Source organism: Onychostruthus taczanowskii, unplaced genomic scaffold (assembly GCF_017590055.1).
Source record: "Onychostruthus taczanowskii isolate IOZ18803 unplaced genomic scaffold, ASM1759005v1 scaffold138, whole genome shotgun sequence".
NCBI classification, from domain to species: Eukaryota; Metazoa; Chordata; class Aves; order Passeriformes; family Passeridae; genus Onychostruthus; species Onychostruthus taczanowskii.
In genome coordinates, this window is record NW_024498551.1 from 982,151 (window position 1) to 1,009,175 (window position 27,025).

The window sequence follows — 27,025 nt, forward strand, 5'->3', positions numbered from 1 at the left end:
CCTCTCAATCCTGTGGAGATGGGCAGACAGGTTTTATTGCAGCAGTGAGGACTAGCAGAGGGCGCAGGACAGGGTGCAGAGGGTTCCCCTGCCTGAGACACGGCACAGGCAGCATCTGGCCAAGTCAGTGCTGGGCGTCCCTGGCGCTGTAAGAATATGTTTGATATTTAGTTGGTTTTCCAATAAAACAACCTAATATCAAACATATCAGACAGAAGCAGGGGCAGACGGAGTTGGGAGGACCAGGAGCTCAGCTGCCTGTAAGAGAAAAAGAATAAGCTGAGAGCTGGGGTGGGAGTGGTATCCAGGTATAACTCCCGAGGCACTGCAGTGGCAGCGCCACTTACCTCAGTGCCTGGAGCCTGCTGGGCAGCTGTGCTGGTACTGGGCTGCTTGGGATGCAGTGCTGGAGCAGGAGGCATCCTGTGGCTGGGATGAAGCCGGAGCAGGGCAGTGCAGGCTTGGTCTCCTGGCATGGCATGTCAAGGCACACCGTGACATGCACTGGCATGGAGTAGCATGCCATGGCAGGCAGCGCTGAGGCCAAAGGGACCCCACATCCATCACCATCTTACCGGGGCTGGCTTGGGGGACTCCGCTGTGCTCTGGCTTGGGGGTCGCCTGGCCGCCGTTTATAACTGCGCTCGGCTGCACCGAGCAGAGGGACGTGGCCAGCGACAGCCCTGGCCCTGCACACGTGGCCTCGTTCCCATTAATTACCACCCATTGACGTCCCCCTGCCCCCTCCACAGACCCCCGCGCCCTTGCCGCCCAGCACTGCCGGTCGATGCGGTCGATGGCCCCGCGCCGCCTGCTCCTGCCCCTGGTGACACTCCCTGTCATTAGCAGGGTTGTCAATACTGGGGGCCAGCCCTGGCCTTTGGGCCCTGTGCCACCGAGGGGCTGCACATGACCCTGCCCAAGGACGAGCCCCATTGACACAGGAGAGTTGTGCCTCACATCCCCTTGCTTTGGGGGAGCTGCTGGAACTCACAGGGATATCTCTTCCAAGGAGCAGCTGGAGGGACTGCCTGTCACCCTGCTGCATCCGTGTTGAGGATGTGGCCTCACCCATGCTGGGTGAGAGGCAGGACCCTGACCACACTGAAGGAGCTGCTGGGACCAGGGTGGTGTGTCCAATGACAAGGGCACATGGATAACATGGAGTGATGGAAGCACAACCTTCCTACAACACAGCAGTGCTTTGCTGAAGTGGGATGCACCAGCCTCGGGAATGGCACTGGGGGCTTTGTGAGGACCAATGGGACAGGAGATGGGGCAGCCAGAATCCTGAGTGCCATGGGAAAGACAGGGACACAGCCTGGCCTTGGGGGTCAGGGGCTTCAGCCTCCTGAGGTGACCACACATTGAGGTGGCAGTGGGGACAGCAGGGACACACGTGGCAGCAGCAGTGCCAGAGCCGGGGGCGTGCGCGTGGCGGTGGGTGATGTGATGCAGCCCGACAGCCGAGCTAATGAAGGGCCATGGCGGGGGGTGCTGGCCCAGCAGCCGCCAGCCCTGTCAATAAGCAGAGCCAGAGCAGGCACTGATGGGCCCTGGGGCTGGGAGACACCAAGGTCAGGCACAGGCAGAAGGGATGGGAGGTGGAGGACAGGCCCTCCCAGCTGGGGAGCAGGCAGGGATCCTGGGGTGCCTGGATGGGACAGGGAGCATTGCACCCAGACCAGCCAGGTTCCTCACCCTGCTGCTGCAGGGCTGTGCCACACGGTGCGGAGTGCTGTGGCACAGCATGGCACAGCAGGACTGTGCTGAGACAGGGACCCGGTGTGGAGCACCCAGCCTGGTGAGGCATGCTGGCCGTGCTGCCATCTCCTGGCACAGCCATGGGCAAGATGAAGCATGTAGGATCCAGGACACCCAGGGTTGCAGGCGACATGTCTGGATCCCAGCCACAGGAATTGTGCTGGGCTGTGTCTTCCCACCACTGCTGCCCTGGGCTGTCCCATGCCTCACATGCAGCAGACACAGCCCGTCTTGCTCAACATGTTTTATTCTCAGTCAGGAGCTGGGCGATGCCAGGCCAGTGCCACGCACTGGGCTGAGCACTCAGAGCCGCTCCACATAGAAAGCTTTCTCCTGCTGGCGCAGCTCCTGCTGGTGCTGTAGGTGCTCATCCAGGACGAGCTGGCACAGGGCGTCTCGGCGGATCTGCCAGGCACAGGGACAGTGCTGAACCCCCACATCCCCCTGGCTCATCAGCGCTGGGAGACAATGTTCCTCAGGACAAGGGGGGCACCCACCCCTGGCAGCAGAGGGCTGGGGGACCCCAGCTGTACCCAACCAATGCCCAGCCTCACCGCTGCCTGCTCCCTGCCTGCAAGGTGCAACTCCAACTCCACGCACTTCTTCAGCCGCGACTCCATGATCCACTGCAGCACCCCAAGGGACGATGCCCAGCACTTTGGGTGCTCCCTGGCCCCCTGCCCACCACTATTGAGACACAGGGTGGGCAGGTCAGGGATGCAGAGATGTCCCCCCCAGCCTGCCCTGTGCTAGGGCTCCTCATCAGCACAGGGAATTCAGCCCCCAGGGTGCTCTGCCAGCTCTACCTCCTCAGGAGCTCTGCTAAAGCATTCCCATTCGCCTGGACCTGCAAACAAAGAGCAACGTTCCTGTGGCCCAGGGTTTAACAGTGGAGCCCACTGTCTCCACCTGCTCCCAGAACAGCTTCCATCTTCCCAGCCCCTGCCCTGTCTGACCTCCTCCTGCCGCAGTGAGGAGCTCTGGCTGCTCGGTACTGCCATGGCCAGTGCCACAGGGCCCCTGCAACGGCCCCCTGCAGCACCAGGGTGTTAATGGAATACCTGGGCAGTAACGGCATCCTGGTTACAGTAACAGCCTCCCAGTTACTGTAACGGTGCCATCCTGGTTACCATCACTGTATGCCAGTTACTGTCGTGGCACCTCAGTCACCACAGCAGTAATGACAGCATCCTGGCTACCATCAATGGCATCCTGGTTACTTCGTAGCAGCTTCAGGAGGGACACAGCCTGGGATCGGGGAGGGACGGGGCCCTGCAGTCAGAGGCCAGTGGCACACATCCTACTTGAGCTAAACTGTCATTTTATTAAACAGTAATTAAAAAGTGCCGAGGTCTGTACCCTCCACTCTGTGTCGCCCACGCCACAGTGACGGGGGAGCTGCCGGCGCTGTCCTCAGCCTGACAGAAGGCAGACTCAAGGTGGGGGCCACGAGCTTTCAGCCCCAGGAGCTCGGCAGACGCTGGCATGCGAGGCGCTGGTGAGAGTGGGAGCAAACACCCCCTTGGCAGAACAGATGGGACATTTAACACCGCTTTGTCCACTCGAGACGTCCCCAAATGCCCGGTTGCAGGAGAATGAGTAGAAACCTCAGCCCGAAGCGGTAGCTTAGCCATGGTGCTAAGAACAGGCACCAAACTATGTCTACCCCATCCAGGCGCACAGGCTGGCTGGGCACAAAGGGCTGACAGCAGGAACAATGACGTCATGGGGAAAAGTGTTCACCCTTCGGAAAAAACAGACAAGTGGCTCCAGTGCCCAAGACCCTCACGGACAGGACGGACAAACATCAGCTCCCGCCAGCTGCCGCAGGGAAGGACGGGCGGAGGGGAGCGCTGGCTGGGATCCATGTCTTTATAAATAAGCTCAAGCTCATGAGTTTATTCACAGGGTCCAAGACAATGCAGGACTCAAAGGCTGGAGTGTCATAAGCCTGTGGCAGAGAAGGCCGTGGGGCTGATCCCCATGGGCTCAGCAGCTCCAGAATGGGCTCCTGGCGAGGGCCAAACTCCAGCAGTTGGAATGGAGCCCCTGCCGAGTGATGACCTCCGAAGTGGGGTGAGGGGGAGATCTGAGAGTGCAGCTGGTTCCTCTCAGTGCTGCCTGCACTGCAGCACAGACCCGCCCAGCATACCCACTGCACCAGGCCCCCGCACGCTCACAGGGTGCTCTCCAGTGTGTTGTAGTTGTCCTTGAAACTCTTCAGCTCCAGGAAGTGTTTGGCACGTTTGCTCTTCTGGCTGGAAGGAAGGTAGGTGACCTGGATGGTGGTGGGGTTGGAGACTTCAGGGGACAGCGTGAGGTCTTTCACTGCTGACTGGTGCTGCCGCTGGCTGCTGCCGCCCCGGGCCTTGGTGCTGCGGGCAGAGAAGAGGCACCATCATTGCTGCTGCTGCTCCAGAGCAGCTGCTCAGCCTGTGTATCTGTCTGTCCAACATGAAGCAAATCTGCTCTCACGATGACACCACTCACTGAGGTCTTGGCATCTAAAGCTACTGGCTCTGTGCAAGTCCCTGACTCAAAGTGGTCGGGACAAGCAGCAATGGTGACTGTGACCATGGAACAAAGCCAAAACTGCAGTAACGGATGGGCTGCAAGGAAGGACTGAACCCAGAGGGCCAGATGGGCACAGACAGCCCCTGTCTCAGATGACACCTGTGCCCTAAACCCACGTCTGTTCACACCTTCCCACAGGCTGCTGGGGCCCAGGAACACTAGGCAGCAGCACTTACATGTTTGCCAGTTCATTCAGAGCCTCCTCATACTTCAGATATTCCGTTTTCCCAAAGACCTGGATACAAACAGAAAAGACCATGGAACATCCAGCTGAAGTCAGGGTGTGAGCTCAGTCCCAGCAGCAGGGCAGTGCACAGGAATGCCCCGTGGGGATGGCAGTGCCCCCAGCACTCACCCCAGTGCCATAGCGGGCGCTCTCGTAGCCATCCAGCAAGGTGTCAATCAAGGCTTTGCGGATGCCTTTGAAGGAGGTGCTGGAATTCCGCAGCTCCAGCAAGTAGGCACAGAAGTTCTTCCCTATTAAAGACTTTGGGTACCGAGCCTCTACTTGGAACGGGATTTCTGGAAAAAGGCACAAGTGCTGAAGCACAGGTAAAAATGCTTGTGCTCATCCCTAAGGTCAGGAGCCACTGCCTGCATAAATTTCCATCCATGCCCACTGCCCCAGCACATGGCACGAGCCAACCCTCAGGCCACCAGTGGGAGAAGTGACTGCTACTCCCCAGTGAGCACCTGGAGCCTCCCCACAGGGCTGTTGGCACTCTCATTGAGGGTCCCTCTGCACCCTTCTGCTCCCACTCTTGCCCTGGGCTCCCTTACCTGATGTCCTGATTGCATCCAGTGCCTTCATCCTGTACAGGTAGTTATAGCAGCCTGGTAGAGGGAAAGCACAAACTGAGATCTCTGCAAACCCTAGAGGGAAGTGGGGAAAGGGAAAACAGGAGAAGAGACACCATCCCATGTGACAGGACACCAACAGGAGCAGTGAGGGGCGTGACTGAGCCCCAGGGAACAGTGCAGGACAGGCCTCTGGCACAGTACCTGGTGTCTCCAGCTGCAGGAGCCGGCCGTCGTCCTCTGCCAGCAGCCGTGGCTCATACTTGATGTCCTGCACCCTGGACAGTCGAATGTCAATCTCTTCCTTTAAATCCTGCACAGCAGGAAAAAAAACGTTTACAGACCACTCCTTTGTTTGTGGGACCAAAAGGATAAGAACAGCCCTAGATAAATTGCACCCTCCCCACTGCCTATGAGCACTCTGAGGCAGCAGCTCCTGCACGTCCCTTCAGGCACGGATGGGTGCAGGGAATGGAGAATACCCACCTTGGGTGCGTGCTGTCCCACGGGCACGTGGGGGCCACGGCGGGACTTCATGGCAAAGCGCATGATCTGGCGTTTCACGAAGATGAACAGCAGCACAAAGACCTGCGGAGCACAGCGGGGCGGGGGTCAGGCGTGCGCCGGGGGGGAGGTCTCACAGCCGGCCTGTGCCCACCCCTCCGGCTCCCGCTTGCCAAGGCCCTCCGACCCCGGCGAGCACAGAGCTCCCCGGTCAGCCCACCGGGAGCCCCACGGACACTCAGGTCAGCCCCACACCCTCCCGATCTCCACAGAGGCTGCCACTCACGCCCCCTCCCCGCCCCACCGACCCCAGGAGCCCACGGGCGCTCCAGCCCCATGAGAGCCCCGAGCCCGACTCCGAGGGGCTGCCCACAGACAGTCCGGGACGTGTCTCACGGGAGCCTTCTCGACCCCTCGGGCCCGGGCCCACGGCAGCTCCACGGACGCGCCAGGATCAGCCTCGCGGGGGCTCCACGGACTCGCGTGGTGCGGCCCCGCGGACACTCCAGGCCGCACAGACACGCCAGCCCGCCCCGCCCCGTCCCGCCGGCCCTCACCAGGCTGCCGTAAGCCATGACCAGCACCACGTTGACGCCCGAGAGCCAGTTGCTGCCGGCCGCCGCCATGCCCGGCCCGGCCCGGGGCCGCACAACATGGCGGCCACAAAGCCGCCCTGCGCGCCCGCCACGTGACCAGAGGAGCCCCGCTCACGTGATCCGTACGGGGCCGCCGCAGCGGCCCCGCGTACGTCACGTGCTCGGCGTGGGCAGCCCCGCCCCGCCCGGTCACGTGCCGGGGGCGGGGTCGGGGGAGTTGTCAGTGCGGGCGGACCCAGGTAAAGTTGCGGCGGCGGCGGCGGCGGCTCCGGTACCGCGCGGCCCCCGAACCCGCCCCCGCCTGGGCCGGGCCGTAGCCGGGGGCTGGCGTAGCGCGCGGCCGCCGCAGGTGAGGCGGGCGGGCCGGGTGCGGGTGGGGGGGGTGAAATGGCGGCCGCGGCCATGAGGGCGGAAGCGGCCCGAACTCGCCCTCCTCTCCGTTGCGGGCCCGGCCTGGCGCCGCCGAGGGGGCTCCCGCCCGGCCCCGCCGGCGCCCTCCGCTTCGGTCCGGTTCGTTGCCTCATTGTGAGCCGCGGACTGGGCCGCGGGGTCGGGCGGCTCCGACCTTGCCGCGCTCTCGGGGCCCGCCCGTCCCCGCCGCTGCCGGCGGTAACAATGGGAGCCGTGCTCCCGCCCTGCCGGGCTCCTTGCGGCCCGCCAGGCCCGCCGCTGCCGCCGCTCCTCGGTGGCGCCCCGCGGGCCGTGGCACGGGTGCTTCCGCTGAAATTCCCGGGCAGCAGCGGTTCGGGGGTCCTGCAGGAGCCCCGGCCCACGAGTGCCGGCCTGGCCCGCGTCCCTCCAGCCCGGCCGGGGGGCTCTGCTTGCGCCCTCCGGCCCGGAAGTCTCCCGAGCAAAGCGCTGTCTGTCGATCCCAAGCCGGGGTCTCTGATGGCATATCCGGGAGCGTCTCCCTAAAAGCTGATGCTTTGCATACGTGGAATGATTCGGTTTGCGGCCACCGTGTCTTTGCTCTGGGGAAAACTTCTCGTATTGATAACCCTTTTTTTGGGTCCTCATTTTGCCCCATGTTGCAGGAAAAGCTTTGCCTTCTCTGGCCCTTTACTTTCGGGCTTAGGAGCTTTTTTGCACATGTTAATTAGCTTTGTCTGAATGGAATGAGAATACCATTTTTATGTATTAACACATCAGGAAACAAACTGGGATGTGCCAGGGTGAGCAGCAGCCAGCAGGTCTGGCACCACCATGGGACCTACAGATCCTGGTTCTGAAACTGTAACTTCTCTGACGTTTCTAATAAAATGAACAGTTTGTTACATTTTTGTATCCCCTCATTTTCTGGAGACTCCGCACTTTCCTTGTGTAGTTGAGACTCTCCTCTTGAGGCCTGGTGGGAATGCAGGTCTGAGAAGGAAAGGGGGTAACAGCAAATGTCTCATCTGATGCAGTGAGTTTGGCAGAGGGTGTTGTAACCTCTAACTGTGAGGCTTCTTTGTTTTCCCTGAGCCCTGAGTGCAGAGGTGTGAGCCCTGCTCCAGGTAACGCTAACGCTGCGGTGTGGACTGGCCACCACTCCCTTTGGTGCATGGGTGCAGGTTGGCTCTTTCAAGAGAAGAGGTGAAATGCTTTTGATGAGAACAGTTTTGGTCTGGGAAGCTTTGGTGCAGCTGCAGGGCAGTGCAGGCATTGGGGTTCTGTGGGTCACTGCTGCCACTGAGCTGATCCCAAGTTCCCCCAGTGAGGAATTGGTTCCCAGTAGCCAAGTCCTCTTTCCCCAAGGCTGCTGTGGGGTCTGCATGGGGACACCTCCTTACCTGGCAGCCTCACCAGAGTCAGGCTTTGGCTGAGATTTTTACTGTAGGTGGTTTTCTTAGGGGTTTTTAATGTGTTAAATTACAAATGCTTGTGTTCCTGGTGGCAGTGATGCAGCATGGCAGCTGCTGAGCAATGCCTGGGCTGCACAAGGTTTGGGCTCAGTCTGTTGGACCTGCAGCCCAGGGAATCTGCAGCTTGGGTTTCTGTGGATGTGTGGAATCACTTCCCTCTGGGCCCGTGGTTCTGCTGCCAGGTTGATTTAATACAACAAATTGTGTGTGAAACTTACAACTGGGAAAGCAAAAATAAATCTATACCATGGGAATGGATCCTGCACAGAGGGGATGGCTGGGGATAGAAGGCTTTTTCTGCTGTGCCTTGGCACTTGGTGCTCTTCCCCCGTACCTCTGGGGCTCCTGGTAGCTTGGATTGTTTCCTCATAAGGGACCTTGGCACTGTACAGCTGTAAAACTGTGGTGTTAAGTTGCCACGAGGCATGGGTGGCTGTGAAGGGGTGAATTTGGAGGTTTTGTGGGGAGCTGCAGGAGCAATTGCATGGAAACTTGCCTCCAAAGGCCAGGCACTGGTGGGAGCAGGTGTGGGGGGTGTAGAGGCAATGTTAGGGCCTCCCTGCTCTCAGGAGGGATTTCTCACCCAGCTGAGTACTTGCAAGCTTCAACAGGAGATTCCCCAGCTTCTCCTGCACTGTTTGCTAAAGCTGCTTCTCTGCTCCCTCCTTGGCACACCGTGTGTGTCCCTGTGCTGCCCTGCTCGTGGACAGCAGTGTTCCAGATCAGGTCACTGGTTGTCTTACTAAGCTCCCTGCTTCTGCTCTCTGTGGCTCCTTCCCATGTCCCTCGTGTCTGCCTGGGGCACAGCAGCACGTCCTGCTGCTTTGGGGGAAGGCTTTGCAGTCTTAGTAGTGAAATACAAAAATGTGAATTCTGTGATTATTGAAATTTCAGGGGCTCAGAAGTGAGTGTGAGTCCTGACAAGTGCTGTGGGATGTCTCTCACATCCCTTTTGCCTGAAAGGCCACTAGAGAGGGTAAAACCTCAGTGTTAATCCCTTTCCAACACCCCCTGCCCTGAGGCCCAGTGTGAGGTTAGAAAACTCTGCTTGCTTTGGACACTCAAACTTTTGTTGGGATTTTTTGCCTCCAGCAGTGTTATCTAACAGTGTTACTGGCTGTTATTTCTTGCAGACATCTTATTCACTTTTTTTTAGTATGTTTTTGATCAAGAATACTAGGAAAAATGTTGTTTTTCCAGGGAATAATTTAAATTAGGGAATAATTTAAATAGGCAAAAATAGGCACTTCTGCAAGGGCAGGTTTTTCTTAAAACAAAAATTCCACAGACCTATAGCAGCACTTACTGCTGGAGTGTTTTTGCTTCCCCTGCTCTGCTTTAAAGGTAAGAAAGGAGAAGGGGAAGTAACTGATGTGTCTGAGGCTCTAAGATATTCTGTCCTTCAAGTGATGTTTTTTTGAAGCTTTTTTCAAGCCTTCCTGTTCCATTTGATGGCCACAGCCTCAGCTTGAGTGCATGGCAGATCTGTGTCCACTCACACATGTTCCAACAAGAAGTTGTTCAACTCTTTGCCTCAAGTGCAGGGAATGGCTTCAGACTGAAGGAGGCTCAGTCTAGATTACCTGAGAAAGGTTTTTACCAATGAGGGTGGTGAGGCCCTGGCACAGCTTGCCCAGAGGAGCTCTGGCTGCCCGAACTCTGGAAGTGTTCAAGGCCAGGTTGGATGGGGCTTGGAGCTACCTGGGCTGTTGGAAGGTGTCCCTGCCTGGAGCTGGGTGAGCTTCAAGGTCCCTTCCAACCCACACCAGTCTGTGAGTCGATGATTTTGAGCCTTTGGCTCCTGGTGCCTGATTGCTCCCACCTGGATGCAGCTGATATTCCATCTGGAGCACTCTGCCGTGGTATCCAGAGAGAAACCTCAAGAAGTACAAGTGGCCATTTTGTGTTGGGAGCACGTGGTGATGGCAGCCTGGCCCACTGGGGTTTTGGGGAAGTGGTGGGGAGGGTGGGGACCTGCAGCAGCCATTCTGGCTGTGTTACCCTTTTGATTGTTCGGTCTTGGTGTTGCTTTTTGTTTTTTAGTATCTAACAGTCCGTTCTCTCTTCTCCCCTGCCCCACCACAGAGTTCAACCTTGTAAATACTGTTATTTGTATATACTGTAAATGATGACATCAGTGGGCACTACCCGAGCCCGGGGCAGCTGGGAGCAGACACAGACACAGAGCCAGACGCAGCACAAGCAGCGGCCGCAGGTAAGGGCAGCGTCCAGAGACCCCAGCTGGCTTCCAGGTGGAGACCTGGCTGGTCCAGTGCTAACAGCTGGGCTGGCCTAACGAGCTCCCCATGTGTCACAAGGTGCTGCTGCCAGAGTCAGGTTAATTGGGCAGCTGCTGACACTGGGGTTTCCATGTCTGTCTCCAATTGGGAGCTGCTGCTGAGATTCGGTTTTATTTCCATTTGTCCATTCCTCACACACTTTAATGAATGTAAGTGGCTGAGAAGCCATCTGCAGCGGGTCTTGGTGGTGTGGTGGTGGTAAGGTCTGCCCCAAAACAGATGTGGTTTGGGTGGCTGCTGCTCATCTGGTGCCATGAGGCTATTCAACAGTATATCCCTTTCTTCCAGACTCCTCTTCTTGCTTCTTTTTCATCTCACTTTCTCCCTGGAGTTTTTCTTCTGTGACCCTTGTTTGTGTCTCGTCTTTGCCATACTGATTCCTTTCCAGGGTTTCCAGAGAACTTGGGGCAGCAGAATGGCCTTTGGAGGATGGTTTGGAAATGCACCACTCTGACAATGTGCTCTGTCTCTCCCTGATTTCTTTAGGCTACTGCAGAACAGATTCGACTTGCACAGATGATTTCGGACCACAACGATGCTGACTTTGAGGAGAAGGTGAAACAAGTGAGTGTGGAAAATGAAGGTGAACTCTGACAGGAAGCTGAGATCAGTCTTGGGAGTACAGTGAATGCTGGGAGGGTGGGAGGGACACACCTGGCTGCTACCTGAATTTCCTTGGACTGCCTTCATAAAGTTGTATCACAGCATGGTTTGGGTCAGTAGGGATGTTAAAGGGTATCCAGTTCCACCTCTGTGCTATGGTGATATCTTCCACTATCCCAAGTAGTTCCAGCAGTGCCAGAGCCTCACCACCCTCACAGGGAAGAATTTCTTCTCAATAGCCTGTATAACCCTGCCCTTTGGCAATGGAAAATCATTCCCCTGTCCTGTCATTCCAGGCCCCTGTCCAAAGTCCCTTTCTGGCTCCTTTGGAGCCCCTTTAGGCCCTGGAGGGGGGCTCTGAGGTCTCCCTGGAGCTTTTACTTCTGCAGGCTCAACACCCCCAGCTCTCCCAGGCTGTCTCCAGAGCAGAGGGGCTGCAGCCCCTGGATCATCTCTGTGGCCTCCCCTGGACTCACTCCAGCAGCTCCTTGTCCTCCCTGTGCTGGGACCCCAGAGCTGGAGGGAGCTCTGCAGGGGAGGGTCTCAGCAGAGCAGAGGGGCAGAATCCCCTGCTGTGGCTGAGCCTAGAACAGCATTGGCTTTCTGGGCTCCCAGTGGCCAGGTCATGTTAGCTCAAACCCCCAAGTCCTTCTCCTCAGGGCTGCTCTCCATCCATTCTCCCCCAGCCTGTAGTCCTTCTCAGGGCTGCTCTCCATCCATTCTCCCCCGGCCTGTGTTTGTGTTTGGCATTGCCTGATAAGAGTGCAGCAACTTCTGTGGTGCTGAACTTCTAGTTTGTTTCTGCAGGTAGCAATGCTATCCTGAGAGAAGGAGGTTGTAGTGAAAGGAGGGGCATGGTAGAACAATGGTAACTCAAAAATTCACGCTTTTTGTTGAGGAACATAGTTATTCTGAGAAGGCTGAAGAGATTCCCTAGCCCCTCAATTTTTTGTTGAAAGGTTTCTTGTTTGGCATTCAACTCGCCTCCTGTGAGACCCATAGAGATTTTGGTGCCATCTTGGTTTGAAACATGCTGACTGTGGTGTTATCTTCTCTGCAGCTGATTGACATCACAGGCAAGAACCAGGATGAGTGTGTGATTGCTCTGCATGACTGCAATGGGGATGTCAACAGAGCCATCAACGTGCTGCTGGAGGGCAATCCCGACACGGTAGGATTAGGTCCTGTAAATCTGGTGAGGCCTAGTTCAGTCTGACTGCCTGTTTGGAGGTGGAGCATCCAGTAATGTCAAGATAAGGAGAGCCACTATGAGGAGTTCCACAGGAGCATGCACAGTGTGGCTGTGACCTGGCTGCTCAACGCTGCTCTCTGTGGGCTGTGACAATGGTCTTAGGTGTGAAGGAATAGAGGAGAAAATGCCAGAAGTTATTTCCTTCCTATGACTTTTGAGTCTAAGCAGTTCAACAGTAGTACAGTGGCACCTGTATGTGCTTTCACACCAGTGAGTATGAAGGAACTTGCTTTTTCCCATCAGAGCTGAGTAACATGTATGGAAAGGCAGGAGTGTGTCAGCTGGGGTTCCTTTCTGTCAGAGCAATGTGGTTTTTGTGTCTCTGGCCCTAAAGATTAATTTCTCAGTGATTCACTGACTGGCTTCTGTGCTGCTGCCTCTGACATGGTTTTGAGGGCCTTTTTTCTGTTTGTTGTTCTGGAGTTGGGCTTGGCTGCTGTTTCTCATGCAGGTGCTTGTCTCAGGCAAGCTGAGAACAGCCTGAGCAACCCCAAGAACAAGAGTGCTTGCTTAGGAGGAACCTTCCCCTTCATGCAGGGTGTCATTCCTTTTGTGACAAAGACAGCAGAGATGCAAGTACTGTTACAGTCCAAGAAAAAGCCTAGGAATGTGAGATCCTTCCAAACCACTGCTGGTATCACATATCCTCCTGGCAACCTGGTTTGGTTGGAGCCAACTCAACTCTGAGTTGAGAGTAAATATCATTTTGGAATATTATGCTTTAGCTCATTTTTCTTTTTGCCTGTGATAAACTCTGGGGATATGTGGATGAGCTGGACACCTCAGACTATATTTTGTGTATTGCAGCTGCTCCCCAGTGTCTGGTTCTCTGCTTGCTTTGGCTTCAGACAAATTTTGTACAACACATGTATGCATTCCTCCTTGTCTTTAGAAAGCCCTTTCCATTGAAAACTGAATAAAGTAGCTTTTGGAAATCCTTTTAGAAAAGGAAATTATAGGGATGTGCATTGCTGAGGTACAGCTCTGCCACTGTATTCTTCTTCATATCTTTTGTAATCAGTGAGTTCTAGTCAGGAACAGACCCCTGCTATCACAGCAGTTTAACTGCCTGCAGAAACACATTGCTCATGAGAGTAACATCCAGGACAGTGTGCAGCACAGAGCTGTGTAGTGTAGCAGCACCTCCTTTATTGGATGAGCAGCAGGAGGCCCTGTAGGGCAGGGCCATGGAGAGGCAGGCAGGGAGCTGACAGAGGAAGTGTTGGGCTGCCACTGATCCAGGCTGGTGGCCTTGTGGTCACAGCATCTCTGAGCACAGGCAGCCCCTGCACTGCCGTTGATCAGCACCTTGGAGCTGCTTCTGACCTGGGTCTGGTTTGTGCAGCAATCCCAGAAAGGGGATTTTCGTACAAGAAACAGACCTCTAGTTGCTTGAGTGCTCTGGTGCTGAAGACAGCTTACTTGCTGAGCTAGTTACTGGTAAGATACTGTATTTCAAACAGTAAAGGAGCAGGTATGATCTTGGCATTAAATTAAATTTGATTTTAAAAAAACTGCTTACCTGAAAAATGTTTACTTGGAATACTGTAATTTTAAAGTTTATTTCTGAGCCAGATACCTATGGAGAAACACTTTGGAAGCCTTGGGTTTGATGGCAGTTTGTGCCACTTTGTTGTTGGGTTTTTTGTCACTGTCTCTGAGTGCTGCCATTGAAAGCCAGCTGTCTGCCAGTTGTGTTTTCATGTAATTGTCAATGACTTAAGACTTTTTAAAATTGTTCTGACTGTGTGCAGCATCAGTTTAAGAATATGAAACCACTGCAACTGTCAGAAGATACATGGGTGCAGGCCCATGGCAATGAGCTGGAGGCAGACTTAACATTTTGCAGCTGAACTTGCCTGTTGGTTAAATTCTGTGATGCTTCTCTCCATCTAAGATGATATTTAAGGGAGAGGTTTTGTTAATAACAGTACATCTACTGAAAGAACTTACCCCAAATGTTGACTGTAGATCAGTATGAAACATTTACCTGGGTTATTCTGAGAGCTCCTGCTGACCTGTGTGAAATGGCAGGCTTTTTTTCCCCCTAAGCATGGTAAATGTGTCCATGCTTTGCATTCTAGAAGTATCATGCCCTCTCAGTTGAAGAATTTTAGTAGATCTTTGCAGAAATAGAATAACTCATCTGTTACCTCAAATTGCCTGCCAGTCAAGGAAGATGATGTGCTGTATGTAGACTGAGAGACTCCTTAAAAAAATGATCTGGAAACCATTTTTGAGGAGACCCCTCTTACATTCTCTGTAGCATGTTTAAATCTTCATGTATCTGCACCTTTCATTGATCTAACTGGGATTAATTTCTTTTCCCTCTGCAAACCTTCAGCATTCCTGGGAAATGGTTGGGAAGAAGAAAGGTGTCTCGGGACAGAAGGAGAGTGGACAGACAGAACCCAGTGAAGAAAGCAAAGAAAACCGGGATCGGGAGCGGGATTTCAGCAGACGACGTGGCGGGCTGCCGAGGCGAGGCCGAGGTGCCACCCGTGGAAGAGAGTGTATGGACCTGTCCTTCAATAACCCCCAAAACTCTCCCACTGAAGCACTCTGTGCTGTGTGACAGCTGTCAGTAGAGCTTTTTGGGCAGACACACCTGGGAGGCAAACCAGCCATGTGCGTGTGTGGATCTGTTCAGTGCTCCCTGTCTGAGATGATTCTTTGCGTGATGGCCTCACTTAGCATTGGCTTAAATCAGAAGTTCAGGGAGCATGTGGTGATGTGGTCCCCCACACAGCCACTGCATTTTGGGGTTTGAGATCTGGTCTAAAGCAGGATGAGTATTGAAATTGTCTTTGCATTGTTCTGTCTTTCAGTTCGGGGCCAGGAGAATGGGCTAGATGGTGGTAAGAGTGGAGGATCTTCTGGAAGAGGCACGGAAAGAGGGAGGCGGGGACGTGGCCGAGGCCGAGGTAGGTACACATGGGATGTGAGGTTCCCAGGGCTGGGAGGAGGACAATTACATCAGTATATCTACCATGAGGTTCCAAAGCCTCTTTTACGGGAGGAGTTGCCAAGCTGAAAATATGCACTTGATTTTTCTGTTCTTGTGCTTACTTTAGTGCCTACGTGTTGCTTTCCCATCTTAAAGATGCTAGAAATGGCACCTAGTTCTTGTATCACATCCATGGAGTTAGGAAAAAAAAAAGTGGTTTATTACAGAGGTGGGAAGTTAAAAAATTCAAGGTTAACTATTTTAGCAGGTGGCCATTGGTTTGTTAGCAACAGAACCTGCAGTCCTCATCATTCTTGCACATGTATCTGAGCACCACCACTGGCTTGGACTTTAAATACTTGGGGCAGAGATTAATTTTACCCCAAAATCTGCTTCACATACTGCAGAAATCAGAATCTGAGGTCCAGTACTTCTGGTTTGTGCCAGGCTCATGTGAGCCTGGATTGATGTATTGCTAATCATGCTGCCAGCCAGCTGAGGTCACTGCCATACATCGAAAGATGTTGTGGCAATCCCATCAACCCAGGAAGATCTTCTCTACTTTCATGTTCTGGGCATCAGAACTCTGTATGTTGTTCAAGTGTTTCTTTGCCCAGTGATGTAGAGGTACACATGGGCAGTGCATGTGTGTGTGTGTTTACAGGTGGCTCTGGACGGCGAGGGGGAAGATTTTCTGCCCAAGGCATGGGGTAAGTTTCACTGATATAAACCACAGCAAAAATAAAAGTCAGTGCATGAATGATACTGTTTGTGTCAGTAATTTCTGTTCCCATTTTCTTTTTCTTTTTTTTTTTTTTTTTTTGCGGGGGGGGGAGGTTTTGGGGTTTATCCTTATTAATAAGGCCCAAGCTGCATCACAGTAACTTAAATTTGGGATGGCTGGTGTAGCTGAAGCATTTCACTGCTGAGAGAGCTGCCTTGTGGTATGTGTTATGGTCAAAATCAAATCAGTTGCTCTCAAAATACTTTGACAGAGTGGCCATTTCCATCCTCTTGTTTCTCACAGAACTTTCAACCCAGCTGACTACGCCGAGCCGGCCAGCACGGATGAGAACTACGGGAATAGCAACAACACGTGGAACAACACTGGGAGCTTTGAGCCGGACGATGGCACGAGTAAGAGCCTTCACATGTGTGGGTGCTGGCTTGTCTTGAGAGCACCAGTGGGTTTTGCATCCATCCAGTTGCAATGAGGACATTCTAGGCAGGTCTTAGGCTCCGGGGTGGAAGAACAGGTTGTTGGTTCAGAGATGGATTTCGGTGACCCTGGTACTTTGCACCCTTTGCACATTAGAAACGGGAGCTGGATGGTTGCTCTGGGGTGAGCTTGTGGTTGCTGTTGCCTGACAGAGGCACAGAAACACTCAACTCTATTTGTTTTCCTGTAGAAACCATGCTACTGCTTGGAAAGGTGTTTTTATAAAATGTAGTGTGATAAGCAGATCCAAGATTTCCAAGTGTTTGGTGCATCCTCCAGAGAATTACTCGGAGTCAGATGTATTGCTCATCATTTTGATACTGAGAGCATTCTTTCTTTCATGGTCATCTTGCTCAAACCATGGTGAGGATAGGACTTTGTTACAGAAACGAGCTGAAAGCAATTCTGCTTCCTTCCCTGTTTGCAGCAAACATGTTTGCTGGGTGATTCTGAGCACCCAATTGCCTCTGCACATTCTCCTGCATTGGAAAACTGGTGGTCTGGGTTTTGTTTCATGTGTGCACAATATTGAGACACAGGTGAACTCAGATTTTGCAGTGTGAGAATGGGACAGTCACAGTCCTTCACTGTAAATACCCTTGTTTGGGGGGGAAGAGGGCAGGGCTCATTGGTGGTTTTGTTGTCTTTTTTTATGGAGCAATCTGGTACCACTGCAAAGTCTAACTATTTTTCCACAATTACTGAGTATTTAAGTAAATACCATGTCGTGGGTATAAGAAGCATCCACACCTGTGTTAATAGTGCTTTAGACCCCTTCCATACTTCCTGGTTTTGCTGAAAAACTGATAGTTTTGGAAAGAGAGAATTAAAGTCCTGTTATCTGGGATACCTTTTACTGCATACTGTTGGTGTCAGGGAGGGGAGTGGGGGTGGTTCATTTGTGTTTTCATGGGTTTTGTTTGGGTTTTGTTCATTTTTTTTGCCTTCAGAAAACAGCTATTGTGGAAGGAGGGTGTTCTTGTGAAACACCAGCAGACAGAGCTATCATCTTCTTGGCAGCTGAGAAGGGGTTTTAAATACCAGAGGGAGTGGACACAGCTCTGTGTGCTGGAAGTTTAACTGTCTAATGGGAACAGGCTTCTGTTTGAATGGTTTTCATTTTCCTGTGTTGGTGTTTGGTGGAATTGTGGAATGAAGTGGGTTGGAGTGTGGTTAGGGGGAGAACTGAAGATTTTTCTGGTGAACTCAAGATTTGCTCTAGTACTACAACACAGCTGCAAAGTTTATTGTGCAACACCACTGGTCACCTGTGTTGTGTGTGGTTGTTTTGTTTGCAATTTAGTAGCCACAGGCATCTCTTTAAATTAATAATATCCACAGGTACAATGTGACTGGTGTACATGGGGGCAATGAAACTCACCTACACTTTTTGAAGTCAAAATTTCACTGGTTGTCTTTCTTTTCTTTTTTTTTTGTTTCAGGACTTGATTTCATTGGGGGTGAGGGGTCAAATTATCCCCGAAAATTTGACACTGCTCCTGGTACGATACATCCAGGTGCACTAACTGCCCCGGATACCTTTACTTTGTAGCTTTTTTTAAAAAATCTGAAATATCTGTGGATATGTCATTCTTCTCTCTCTTAATTTGTTCATTTTAATTAATATTTGACTTTGTTCTGACTGTGCTTTTACTAACGTTGACATCTTGAATGTAAATTGGGAGGAGCTAACACAAATTCCTGTGGATTATGCAAATTTTAACTTCAGCCATTGCTTCTGGATGCCCAGAGCAGCTCTGTGTCCCCAGCACTGGTGACAGAGCACCCCACCTGAGGGCAGGAAGTGTGAGGCAGCTCAGTCATACTCCCTGTGCCTCACATGCCCAAAGCTGTGCCTTGCTGTTGTCCCTGTGCCGTTGCTCTGGCCTCCCTGCTGTTCTGCTCAGGGTCACACCACTGCTGCCAGGGCAGCTGGTCTGGCTGAGCTCTCTCTGTGCTTTGCCTCTGCTTTTGGCTGCTGCTGGGTGAGCGGTGCCCAGTGGCTGCTCTGGCATGCTCAGCCTGCCTGGCTGCTCCTCTTCACCTCCCTGCAGTTGAAGATGATGGATTTTGAGATGACAGGGGTGCTTGATGGCAAAGGTGCTCTGTTCCTGGTCGCTTTATTTCCTGCTCATATACCATTGTCCTTATGAGGCCAAGAGACCCCCATGAGAGGATGCAGTTTGCCTCACATCTACAGAATTCCATTGTGTCCATAATAAGGCCAACATCTTGTTTGTCTCCTCCATCTAATCTGAGGTTTTGAAGTTGAGGCTAAGGGACCTTCCAGAAGAACTTGCCACTTGACTCTGGAAAGTCAGGGCAGCAGGAGTGGTGTTGAGGCTGAGGAGTCTCTCATGTAAGGGCCTGGAAGCAGGCAGGCATACATGGCGTGCTTCTGCTGTGTTGGAGCATTTTGGGTTAATCTTTAACTTCCACAGGCAGCACAAGGCCATCTGCTCCAGCACTGCCATTGTGGTTTTGCTGCCCTTTGGCTCTGTTTGGATTAACATTCCTTTGAGGTGCAGAGTGGGGGCCTTTGGGTGTGTTGCCTTCCTAGAGCAGGGTGACAAGCCTGGATCCAGTCCTTGAGTGGCAGCAGGCTGTCTGCTGGGCTGTGGGAGGAGCATGCTGGGTTATCTCCCAGTTTAAAATGAAGAGAGAGTGTATTTGGGGAGGGATTTGAAAAACTTGAAGACACAATGGGATTTTTTTTCCTTCACCACATTCATATTTGCACATGTTGTTGGCTTAATTTTATTTTTTCCTCTTTTTCTCGATTTGAGGAGCTTAAAGACCAGCAGCTTTTTGAAGGGCTTTCTGAAAGCAGAAAGGAAAGCTTGCTGTTCAGAAGACCACCCTTCTGAAATGGTGTTAGAAAGCTCAGGGTATTGCTTGTGTTGCAGCTCTCCCCTTCAGAAGAGCTTGATGGAGAGTGATACAGTTGGTTTCTTTAAAAAAGCTTCCCATGCTGTGCTAGTTGGGAGCTTTCTGGAGTGTTCCTGGTGAACACATCACAGGTCTTTGATGCTCCATCTGCCCCTTTGTGTGTGGGGAGCTCAAGCCATTCTGAGTCAGTGTCTGGTGTCTGAGGAGTAGACTTGCTGGGAAAGCCCTGTCAATGGCTGTTCTTCATCTGCAGGGCTTCCTTCTGCTTTTAGTGCTGCTTTTCTTCTTATTTCCCCCAAACAAACGAGACTTAAGAGCCCCATGCTATGTTCCTGCATGCACAAACTCTTGGGGCAGCTCTCCTGTCTTCCTGCTCTCTGGGCCAGCTGCAGGTACATCCAGCTCCCACTTCACCTCTTGGGTCAGGCTTGGGCTAGAATGATCTTTCTGATCCATGGAAATTTGGAAAGCAGCCTTCCCACTACTGCTGTGAGGGCATCAAAAATCTGAGGATTGTGGGAATTTAGGTTTCTAAACTGCAGATGGGTTTTGCATTGGATCTGTTGATGGTTCTGGCTGTGGAGAAAGGGGTCGTGTGCCTTAAGACTTCTGGCACTCTGGCAAGTATTGGTGTATTAATAACTGTATGTCAGATTTGAATATATAAAAAAGTAAATCCTGGGAGACTTCTTGAATTGGCTCAATTCATCAAGCAAGACAAAAAAGCAATGAGAAAAGAATAATTCACTGATACTTATTTCATGCACTAGATCCCCCAAGTCTAGACAAGTGGTTGTTTAAACACACAAGTGAAGTCTGTATGGGGAGATCTGTGTCCTGCAGAAGAGCTCAGAATGTTCTCCTTCCCCACATGCTTTGTTTTATTCTGTAAAAGGGCTGATACCAGCTTGTTCCATCCAGTAAGTGTCTTCAGGATTAACCCTGCTGGTGCTCTCAGATTTTCTTGATCTGGTTTGTGTGGACTGAAAACAAGCTACACAAAATGGGACTGGCTTTATGCTCTGAGGTTTTTGGGGATGTGAAAGCCCCTGCTCTCTTCCCAAACCAAATTTCAGTTGTTAAATGCAATCTGAAACTGACACATAATATTCAAAGTACAGAGATTAAACTGTGATGGAAGCAAGGATTGGAACAAGTTGAAAATGCAGCCAGGCAAAGCTCTTTATTTTCTGGTAAATTTTTGCTCACCTGAATTGTGCTGTGTTGGATTGCAGCTGAGGTTTCCTGCTTTTCTCCCTGGTACTTCAAGCTGCACACTTTGAGCATGTCTCTGAAACTGGTCACAGAAAATGCAGAAATTGCTTAGTCCCATAAATTTTCTTTTCTGAATCCCATTTGCCTGAGCACAGGAGGTTCTGGAGTGCTGAGGTTTCAAGCCTTTTTTTTTTTTTTTTTTTTTTTTTTTTTTTTTTTTTTTTTTTTTTTTGTGGGGTGGAAGATGAACCATGGGAATGGCTCAGTTATCCTTAGGTTTTATAGAAACTTGGGTTTTACCTGGATGGTGAGACCCTGTGCCAGAGGTGGCAGGAAGCCCACGAGGGAGGAGCTGCTGGGGTAACACTGCTTGCGGGTGCACAAACCTACAGCTACTGCAGTACAAGGGGAAGCCAGGAAAATGGCCCAAGGAGTCTGGGGATGATGCTGGGGCTTCCTTGCAGAGCTCAGCTTCCCTTTTGGGTGTTGGGAAGATGTGTGTTGCCCTGTCTGGCAGCCTGGCAGTCCCTCCTTTTCATCCCAGCCTGCGCCAGCAAGGCAGAGGCAACCCCATCACGGTACCTTGACCGTAAAGCCTGGGTTGAGGTCGACTGCTTTAAGTTGTCTGATTGGCAAATAGAAATCCTCCTGGCTGTCTGCAAAGCTCCCCAGTGCTCCCCCAGCTGTTGGACATAGAGCTTTGATACATGCATAACTTCTGTACCTGTTGTTGTCCTTGTAGGTGCATGGAGGGCAGCGACAGAAGAATGGGGCACGGAGGACTGGAATGAAGATGTAGGTATTTTCTGAACCCATCTCCTCTGTGCATCTGCCAGCAGGCTGCTGTCCTGTCTGTACACACAGAGCTGCCAGAGGAGCTCAAAGCCCATCCTCCCCAAACTGTGGACAGAGCCCCAGGCAGGCTCCCAGCCCTGGGAGCTATGATGAATAAATAATTGTTGCAACTTCTGCAGGATATGTGTTATAGAGCTTGTCATAAGGGCCTAAGACAGGAAGAGATCTCCTGGGGCATTGAGGCTGGTCCTCTCATTTCCTGTAACTCAAGATGGAATTCTTCCAAAAACTGGCCTGACTCCACAGGACTCTTGCTCCACTCCTCTGGTGGTGTGGCAGCTGGGGAAGTTTTGCCTTTGATCACACCAGCAGCAGTTTCATGGTTTCATGCACATCATGTGCCTCTGCTGGTCCTTGTGATTTGAATGGAAAAGAAGCTCTTGACTTTACTTTCTGACTCTTTGGTGTGTCTCACCACCTTTTGTTCTCTACCTCATCTCCTTCAGGAGAGAGTGGACATTGTTAGCACCTTCTCTTAATGCCTGCCTATAAGTTTCTTCCGAAATGGGCTTCAGTCCCTCTCTGAATCAAGGAAGGACTTCTGTTCTTGCAGATGGCAACAGGGTTGGGCATTTTAGTGTGATTGTTAGTTTTGTGTGCTCATTTTGGCTCAGCTGACAGAATGGGCAGGCATTTTTTTGCCAGGCACCACCTGGGGGAAGCACTGCTGCTGTGTTTGGAGATATGAGCAGCTTTTCTTTGTTCAGTCAGGTCTCTGCTAGAAGGGAGCCTCTGAGGGCCTTTCTTACCCTCAGTGTGTATGAGATGCTCCCAGGAGTTCTGGATTTCTTCTTGAACTCTGGCAGTTCAGTTTGTAGCAGCTCCTCAGTCTGGAGTAGAAGCTGTTCATGTTCAGACATGTTTCAGGCCATGTTTCACAGGTCATCACTAACCTCCACCAGATTTTGAGCAATGTTATTTTTCCCTTCCATAGTTGATCTGTTGGTCAGATCATCCAGGTGAGCCCAGATCACTGGAAGCTTAGCTATGGATCCAAAGTTTCTCTTTGACTTTGCTACCTGTGCTTGCACCTACTGTGCAGGGGCTTTCACAGGTTTGTGCTGCATGCCATTGACTCATAGCAATGGCCCAAAGTCCTAGGGCAGCCCTAGGGGATGTATGGACTATGGGAAATTTGTAGAAGCATTTGAGAGGTTTTTTTTTCCCTACTGGCTGATGATTTGTGCACTTGCCTGAGAAGAAACAGATTAAATAGAAGCTGATTCTGGTGGAAGCCAAATGCTAGAGAAGTTTCAGTCTCAGTACTTGAATTTTTTGAGTTTTTCTGTCTGTTTGTCTCAAACATTGATGTGCTTTGTGTCATAGAGGCTGTTATGAGGTGCTGTTCTCACTTTTGGATTCTTTTTTTCCTTTTTTATCTTTCAGCTGTCAGAGACAAAGATCTTCACAGCCTCCAATGTGTCTTCAGTGCCTCTGCCTGCTGAGAATGTGACAATCACAGCTGGACAAAGGTGGGAGCCCATGGTGATGCTGTTTACCTGGGAAAAGTGGCACATGAGTGTAGGAGCAATTTGCCATCCTCAACTAAACCTTACTAGCTAGCTAAAATGCAGCAGCTCTGAATGAGGTGGGGTGGAATGGAAGAGTTGACTTAGGATTTATGGGGTCCTAATACTGGATTAGAATTTTACTAGGTTTTATTGCTGGTTCTTCAGGTTTGGGGGCATTTTGCTGAGTTAAATTAATGTAATTTTAAAATTATTTAAAATCAAAGGCCGTGCAGGGTCTTGCTTGGTCAGTCTGTCATTTTCAGGCTGCTACTGGCAGTGGTGAGTTAGCATACTGCAGATTCCTTCAATTTGTAGAGTAAAAGCTGTGAGGCTCAAGAGGGAATAATGTTCTCATGGAAGTGGGAGCTTTGGTAACTTCAGTGGGTCTTTGTCTACCCAGAATTGATCTCGCAGTCCTGCTAGGAAAGACACCCTCTTCTATGGAGAATGAGTCAACAAACCTGGAGTCATCCCAGACTCCTTCCCTGGCACAGCCACTGGTGTTCAGCAATTCTAAACAGAGTGCTCTATCCCAGCCTGCCTCTGGAAACTCCTTCTCTCACCACAGCATGGTAAGGAAATGCTGGTCTCTGCCAGTGCTGTTTGACTCAAGTTGCTTTTATCCCCTGTTGTTGTGGCTGTTTGGGTAATATAGGAGATGCAGTCCTGATGCTCACTGCTTGGGGCTGGTAGAGTGAAATAATTTGCTAGTCTGCTTTAAAAGCAGTGGCCTGAAGTTCATTGCTCAATTTGAAATAATTGTGATAATTCCTCTCCTGCTGCCCTTGTCAGACTTGCAACACATGCTTCATTCCTGCTTAAAGGAAAGGAAAAGCTCTTTTGGTCCAGGGCTTGCAATTCCAACAGTTTGAGAAACAGGACTGGTTGGGAACTGGTGTGGGATGGAATGCTGGCACCCCTGACAGGAGAAGGAAGGAGACATTGAGTCAGAGTCAGGGATCTGCATAGACCTGGGCAGATGCTGCTTTGTGTAACTTCAGCAGAAAGAAATAAAAATTGTTTACTTAATGGTGAGAGAGCTGAGGAAATATTTTCAAAACCATATTAACTATAAAGCCAAGATCTCCTGGTGTTTTTCTTTTAGTGCAACTGAATGCATGAGAATAATTTAATATGTTTTTTAAGATGCTGTCTGTTAACTTCCTTTGTAACCCCCTGTGACACTGTACCATGGCTTGGGCTGGGCAAGAGATGAGCATACCTGTGTTCACACACAGTGGAGGCTGGGAAAGAAACAGGAGCCCTTCCTGCCAGCAGTGTGTGTGCATGTGGAGCTCAGGAGTGCTGAGCTGAGGCACCCAGTGAGAAGCAGCAGGGTACAGTGCATGTGGGATGATGTTCAGAGATGTACCTGTCCTCTGAGCCATGGCAGACATTAACTTTATCTCCTTGCTGAAATTGCAGGTGAGCATGCTGGGGAAAGGGTTTGGAGATGTCGGGGAGGCCAAAGGCAGCAGTACCACAGGGTCACAGTTCCTGGAGCAGTTCAAGACAGCCCAGGCACTGGCTCAGCTGGCAGCTCAGCACACCCAGCCTGCTGGGAGCACCACTGCTGCTTCCTGGGACATGGCATCCACCACACAGACCTCGTCTCTGGTGCAGTACGGTAAGGAGAAGCAGCATGGCTCCCCAAGGGGTGGGAATGTGTTCCCCCAGAACTGCAGGGGCACACTGGGAGCAGCCAGGAGGGATTCAGCAGAGGATCTGTTCACAACCAATTTAGCTGAGCAGAAAATTAAGAGAGCTGTGGGTGACACTAAAATGTAATAGTGTGTGTGAGTCTCTCCCTTTTATACTTGGAACAGTTGAATCTGTCATTCTAGACAGTTTCAGGGCCAGGGATCTGGTGTTCCTGAGCCTCTCAGAGTGTGCAGAACTACTTCCCTGTGTAAAGCTCTGCCAGAAAAAGTTCTGAAAGGGCATCTCTGGAGAACAGCTCCCAAATATGAGCTCTTGTCAGTCTTCTCCTTGCTGAACTCCTGTTATCTTTTAAGAGAATTTTAAGGGGATTTGCTCTTAAATGCCAAGAAGTAACACTATTGCTGGGCTGGCATGAGGGAATAAACAGGGATTGAGAGGCTCTTTTCAGATGAGAAGCTGAGTTTTGCTGTGGTTGAGTGCTACTGTAATTTCCTTCAGCTTGTGCTTTTTATAGGGAAATGGCTCTGGTTCAAATCTAAGCTGCAGAAAAATTGAGCCCTGTCCTAGTGACAGTCAGTGTTGGCAGCTTCTGATCTTCTCAGACAAGAAGCCTCAGAGGAGAATCACAGAGAATAGGAGTTGATTTTGAATGAACTGTGGAAAGGCTTAGTCAGAGGAGGAAGGTGGTGCAAAAACCTGAGGGCAGGCAGCCCCAAGCAGTGGTGTTGCTTGGAGATACCTAGTCCCTGCAGAAGGGCATGGCAATGGAATGCAGGACTGTTAACAGAGATGGGAAGGAAGTGGCCTGCAGGACTGTGACATGCAGTGTCTCCACACGAGGGACTCTGGAGCCCAGCTTTTCTTGGAGAATGGAGGACTTGGGCTGTGCAAGCTGGCTTTGTCCTGTAGGGATGGTGGAAGCAACTGAGGGAAGAAGGGCTTAAAAAGGCTTGGCATTGATGGTGGTGAGAGTGTGAGGCTGGGACTGGGAGCAGAGATGCTGAAGTTCTCTGCTCTCTGACAGGCTTTGGGATGAAACATAGAGGAAAAGGATTTACTTTTCTTGATAAGCATCAGAATTTGATTTCTGTTTAACAAAACAAACCCTGCTGTCTTGTCCCATAGATCTCAAGAACCCAACAGACTCTTCTGTGCATAGTCCCTTCACCAAGCGTCAGGGCTTCACATCAACTTCAACCATGATAGAAGTGTTCATGCAGGAGAAGCAGCCTGTGGTGACTGCCTCCACAACCACGCCGGCACCTCCATCCTCACCACTGCCCAGCAAAGCCAATCCAGTTCCCCAGATGTCTCCAGGGTCCTCGGACAACCAGTCCTCAAGTCCCCAGCCAGCACAGCAGAAGCTCAAGCAGCAAAAGAAAAAAGCATCGTTAACATCAAAGGTGCAGACCAGTGGTGGGGAAGGAGACATCGAGTTGTGTTAGAGCTGCAGAATCAGCTATTTGGGCTGCTGAGGGAAGGTCTGGGCTTGGCCTTCTTGTTGTTAACATTGAGTGTTTGTGGGGATGATGGAGTTGTGTGCTTGCCTGGTTGCACAGTGTAATTCAGGGGCTGCAAGCCTGTAACTGCCATTGTGTGCAGGGAAACGAGGGTAATAAAGTCATTCTCTGGGCTAATGACTGGGAATGATTGACCCATTCTATTGTTCCTCCCTTGCAGATTCCTGCACTCGCGGTGGAAATGCCTGGTTCCTCAGATATCTCAGGGCTAAACCTGCAGTTTGGGGCGTTGCAGTTTGGTTCAGAGCCTGTTCTTGCTGAGTATGAATCGACGCCCACAACCAGCGCCGCCGTTAGCCAGTCTCAGAGCAGCCTCTACACCAGCTCGGCCAGGTGAGGACCAGGAGCCTGTTAATCCAAGCAGGCAGCTTTGGAAGTTGGCTGGCCCTGTGGACTTGAGTTGTCATGCATACTAGTAGACCCTTTCTGACTGTACTTTGGTCACAAAGGGGGGACAATGTATGCAACAGCAAAGCACAAGTTGCCAGCAGACTCATCGGGCAGCTCTGTGGCTCTTTGGCCTGCGGTACTTGCACAGAAAACAGTTTTCTGCTACTTTTAAACTGTGCTGTTGAAAACACAGACATGGTATCCCTAGCACAACTGCTCCATGTCTTTGGTGAACAGATTCTGAGTGCTTTGTCCTTATTTTTGCCTGGCAAACTGGGACGCAGTGGGGTAGGAGTATCTTTGGTGATGGGGTGTTTGTCTTCTGTTGGGCTGATCCTTAGTAACTGGCCAGTCCCTTGAGTACAGGCACCTGAGTGGTGGCAGCTCATGAAGTGTTGCCTGAGGCACAGCAGTGTATGAGGCAAGGCTGCAGCTGGATGTTCATGGCTGGGCTAGCCCTGCTCTCTGGGCATGTTTCTTGGCTTGGCTGCTTCATGTGGTGCCTTTATACTGATGCTTGGGGCTTTTTATCTTGAGTGTTTGAAGTGAAGAGCCCAGTCTGGGCCAGCAGCTTACAGCAGG

The 27,025-nt window shown here is 51.5% G+C and overlaps 2 protein-coding genes across 6 annotated transcripts in view; one reads left to right on the forward strand and one right to left on the reverse strand.

Annotated features, from left to right (window-relative positions):
- Positions 1-3,068: 3,068 nt before the first annotated feature.
- Positions 3,069-6,353, reverse strand: CUNH1orf43 (chromosome unknown C1orf43 homolog). Of its 2 annotated transcripts, none has more exons than XM_041397332.1 (7): positions 6,198-6,353; positions 5,623-5,724; positions 5,341-5,449; positions 5,119-5,172; positions 4,694-4,860; positions 4,515-4,573; positions 3,069-4,139 (listed from the first exon to the last, which is right to left on the reverse strand). In XM_041397332.1, the coding sequence occupies exons 1-7, from the start codon at positions 6,264-6,266 to the stop codon at positions 3,941-3,943; spliced, it is 759 nt and encodes a 252-aa protein (XP_041253266.1). In that variant the 5' UTR covers positions 6,267-6,353; the 3' UTR covers positions 3,069-3,940. The 2 variants fall into 2 exon arrangements, with proteins under 2 accessions (XP_041253266.1, XP_041253265.1); XM_041397331.1 differs by having other exon boundaries at positions 5,119-5,211.
- A 57-nt stretch (positions 6,354-6,410) lies between these two features.
- Positions 6,411-27,025, forward strand: part of UBAP2L (ubiquitin associated protein 2 like) — a 29,488-nt gene continuing 8,873 nt past the window's right edge. The window contains exons 1-15 of one of the 4 annotated variants that reach the window (XM_041397324.1): positions 6,411-6,475; positions 10,166-10,295; positions 10,867-10,944; positions 12,044-12,154; positions 14,580-14,748; positions 15,064-15,159; positions 15,847-15,892; positions 16,210-16,319; positions 17,844-17,918; positions 21,248-21,300; positions 22,747-22,832; positions 23,272-23,443; positions 24,297-24,498; positions 25,659-25,936; positions 26,214-26,386. In XM_041397324.1, coding sequence (XP_041253258.1) covers positions 10,206-10,295; positions 10,867-10,944; positions 12,044-12,154; positions 14,580-14,748; positions 15,064-15,159; positions 15,847-15,892; positions 16,210-16,319; positions 17,844-17,918; positions 21,248-21,300; positions 22,747-22,832; positions 23,272-23,443; positions 24,297-24,498; positions 25,659-25,936; positions 26,214-26,386 — 1,739 coding nt within the window. In that variant the 5' untranslated portion in view covers positions 6,411-6,475; positions 10,166-10,205. Of the gene's footprint in view, positions 6,476-6,538; positions 6,586-10,055; positions 10,296-10,866; positions 10,945-12,043; positions 12,155-14,579; positions 14,749-15,063; positions 15,160-15,846; positions 15,893-16,209; positions 16,320-17,843; positions 17,919-21,247; positions 21,301-22,746; positions 22,833-23,271; positions 23,444-24,296; positions 24,499-25,658; positions 25,937-26,213; positions 26,387-27,025 lie in introns of those variants that run through there. The other 3 variants (XM_041397325.1, XM_041397326.1, XM_041397327.1) reach the window with 3 other exon arrangements.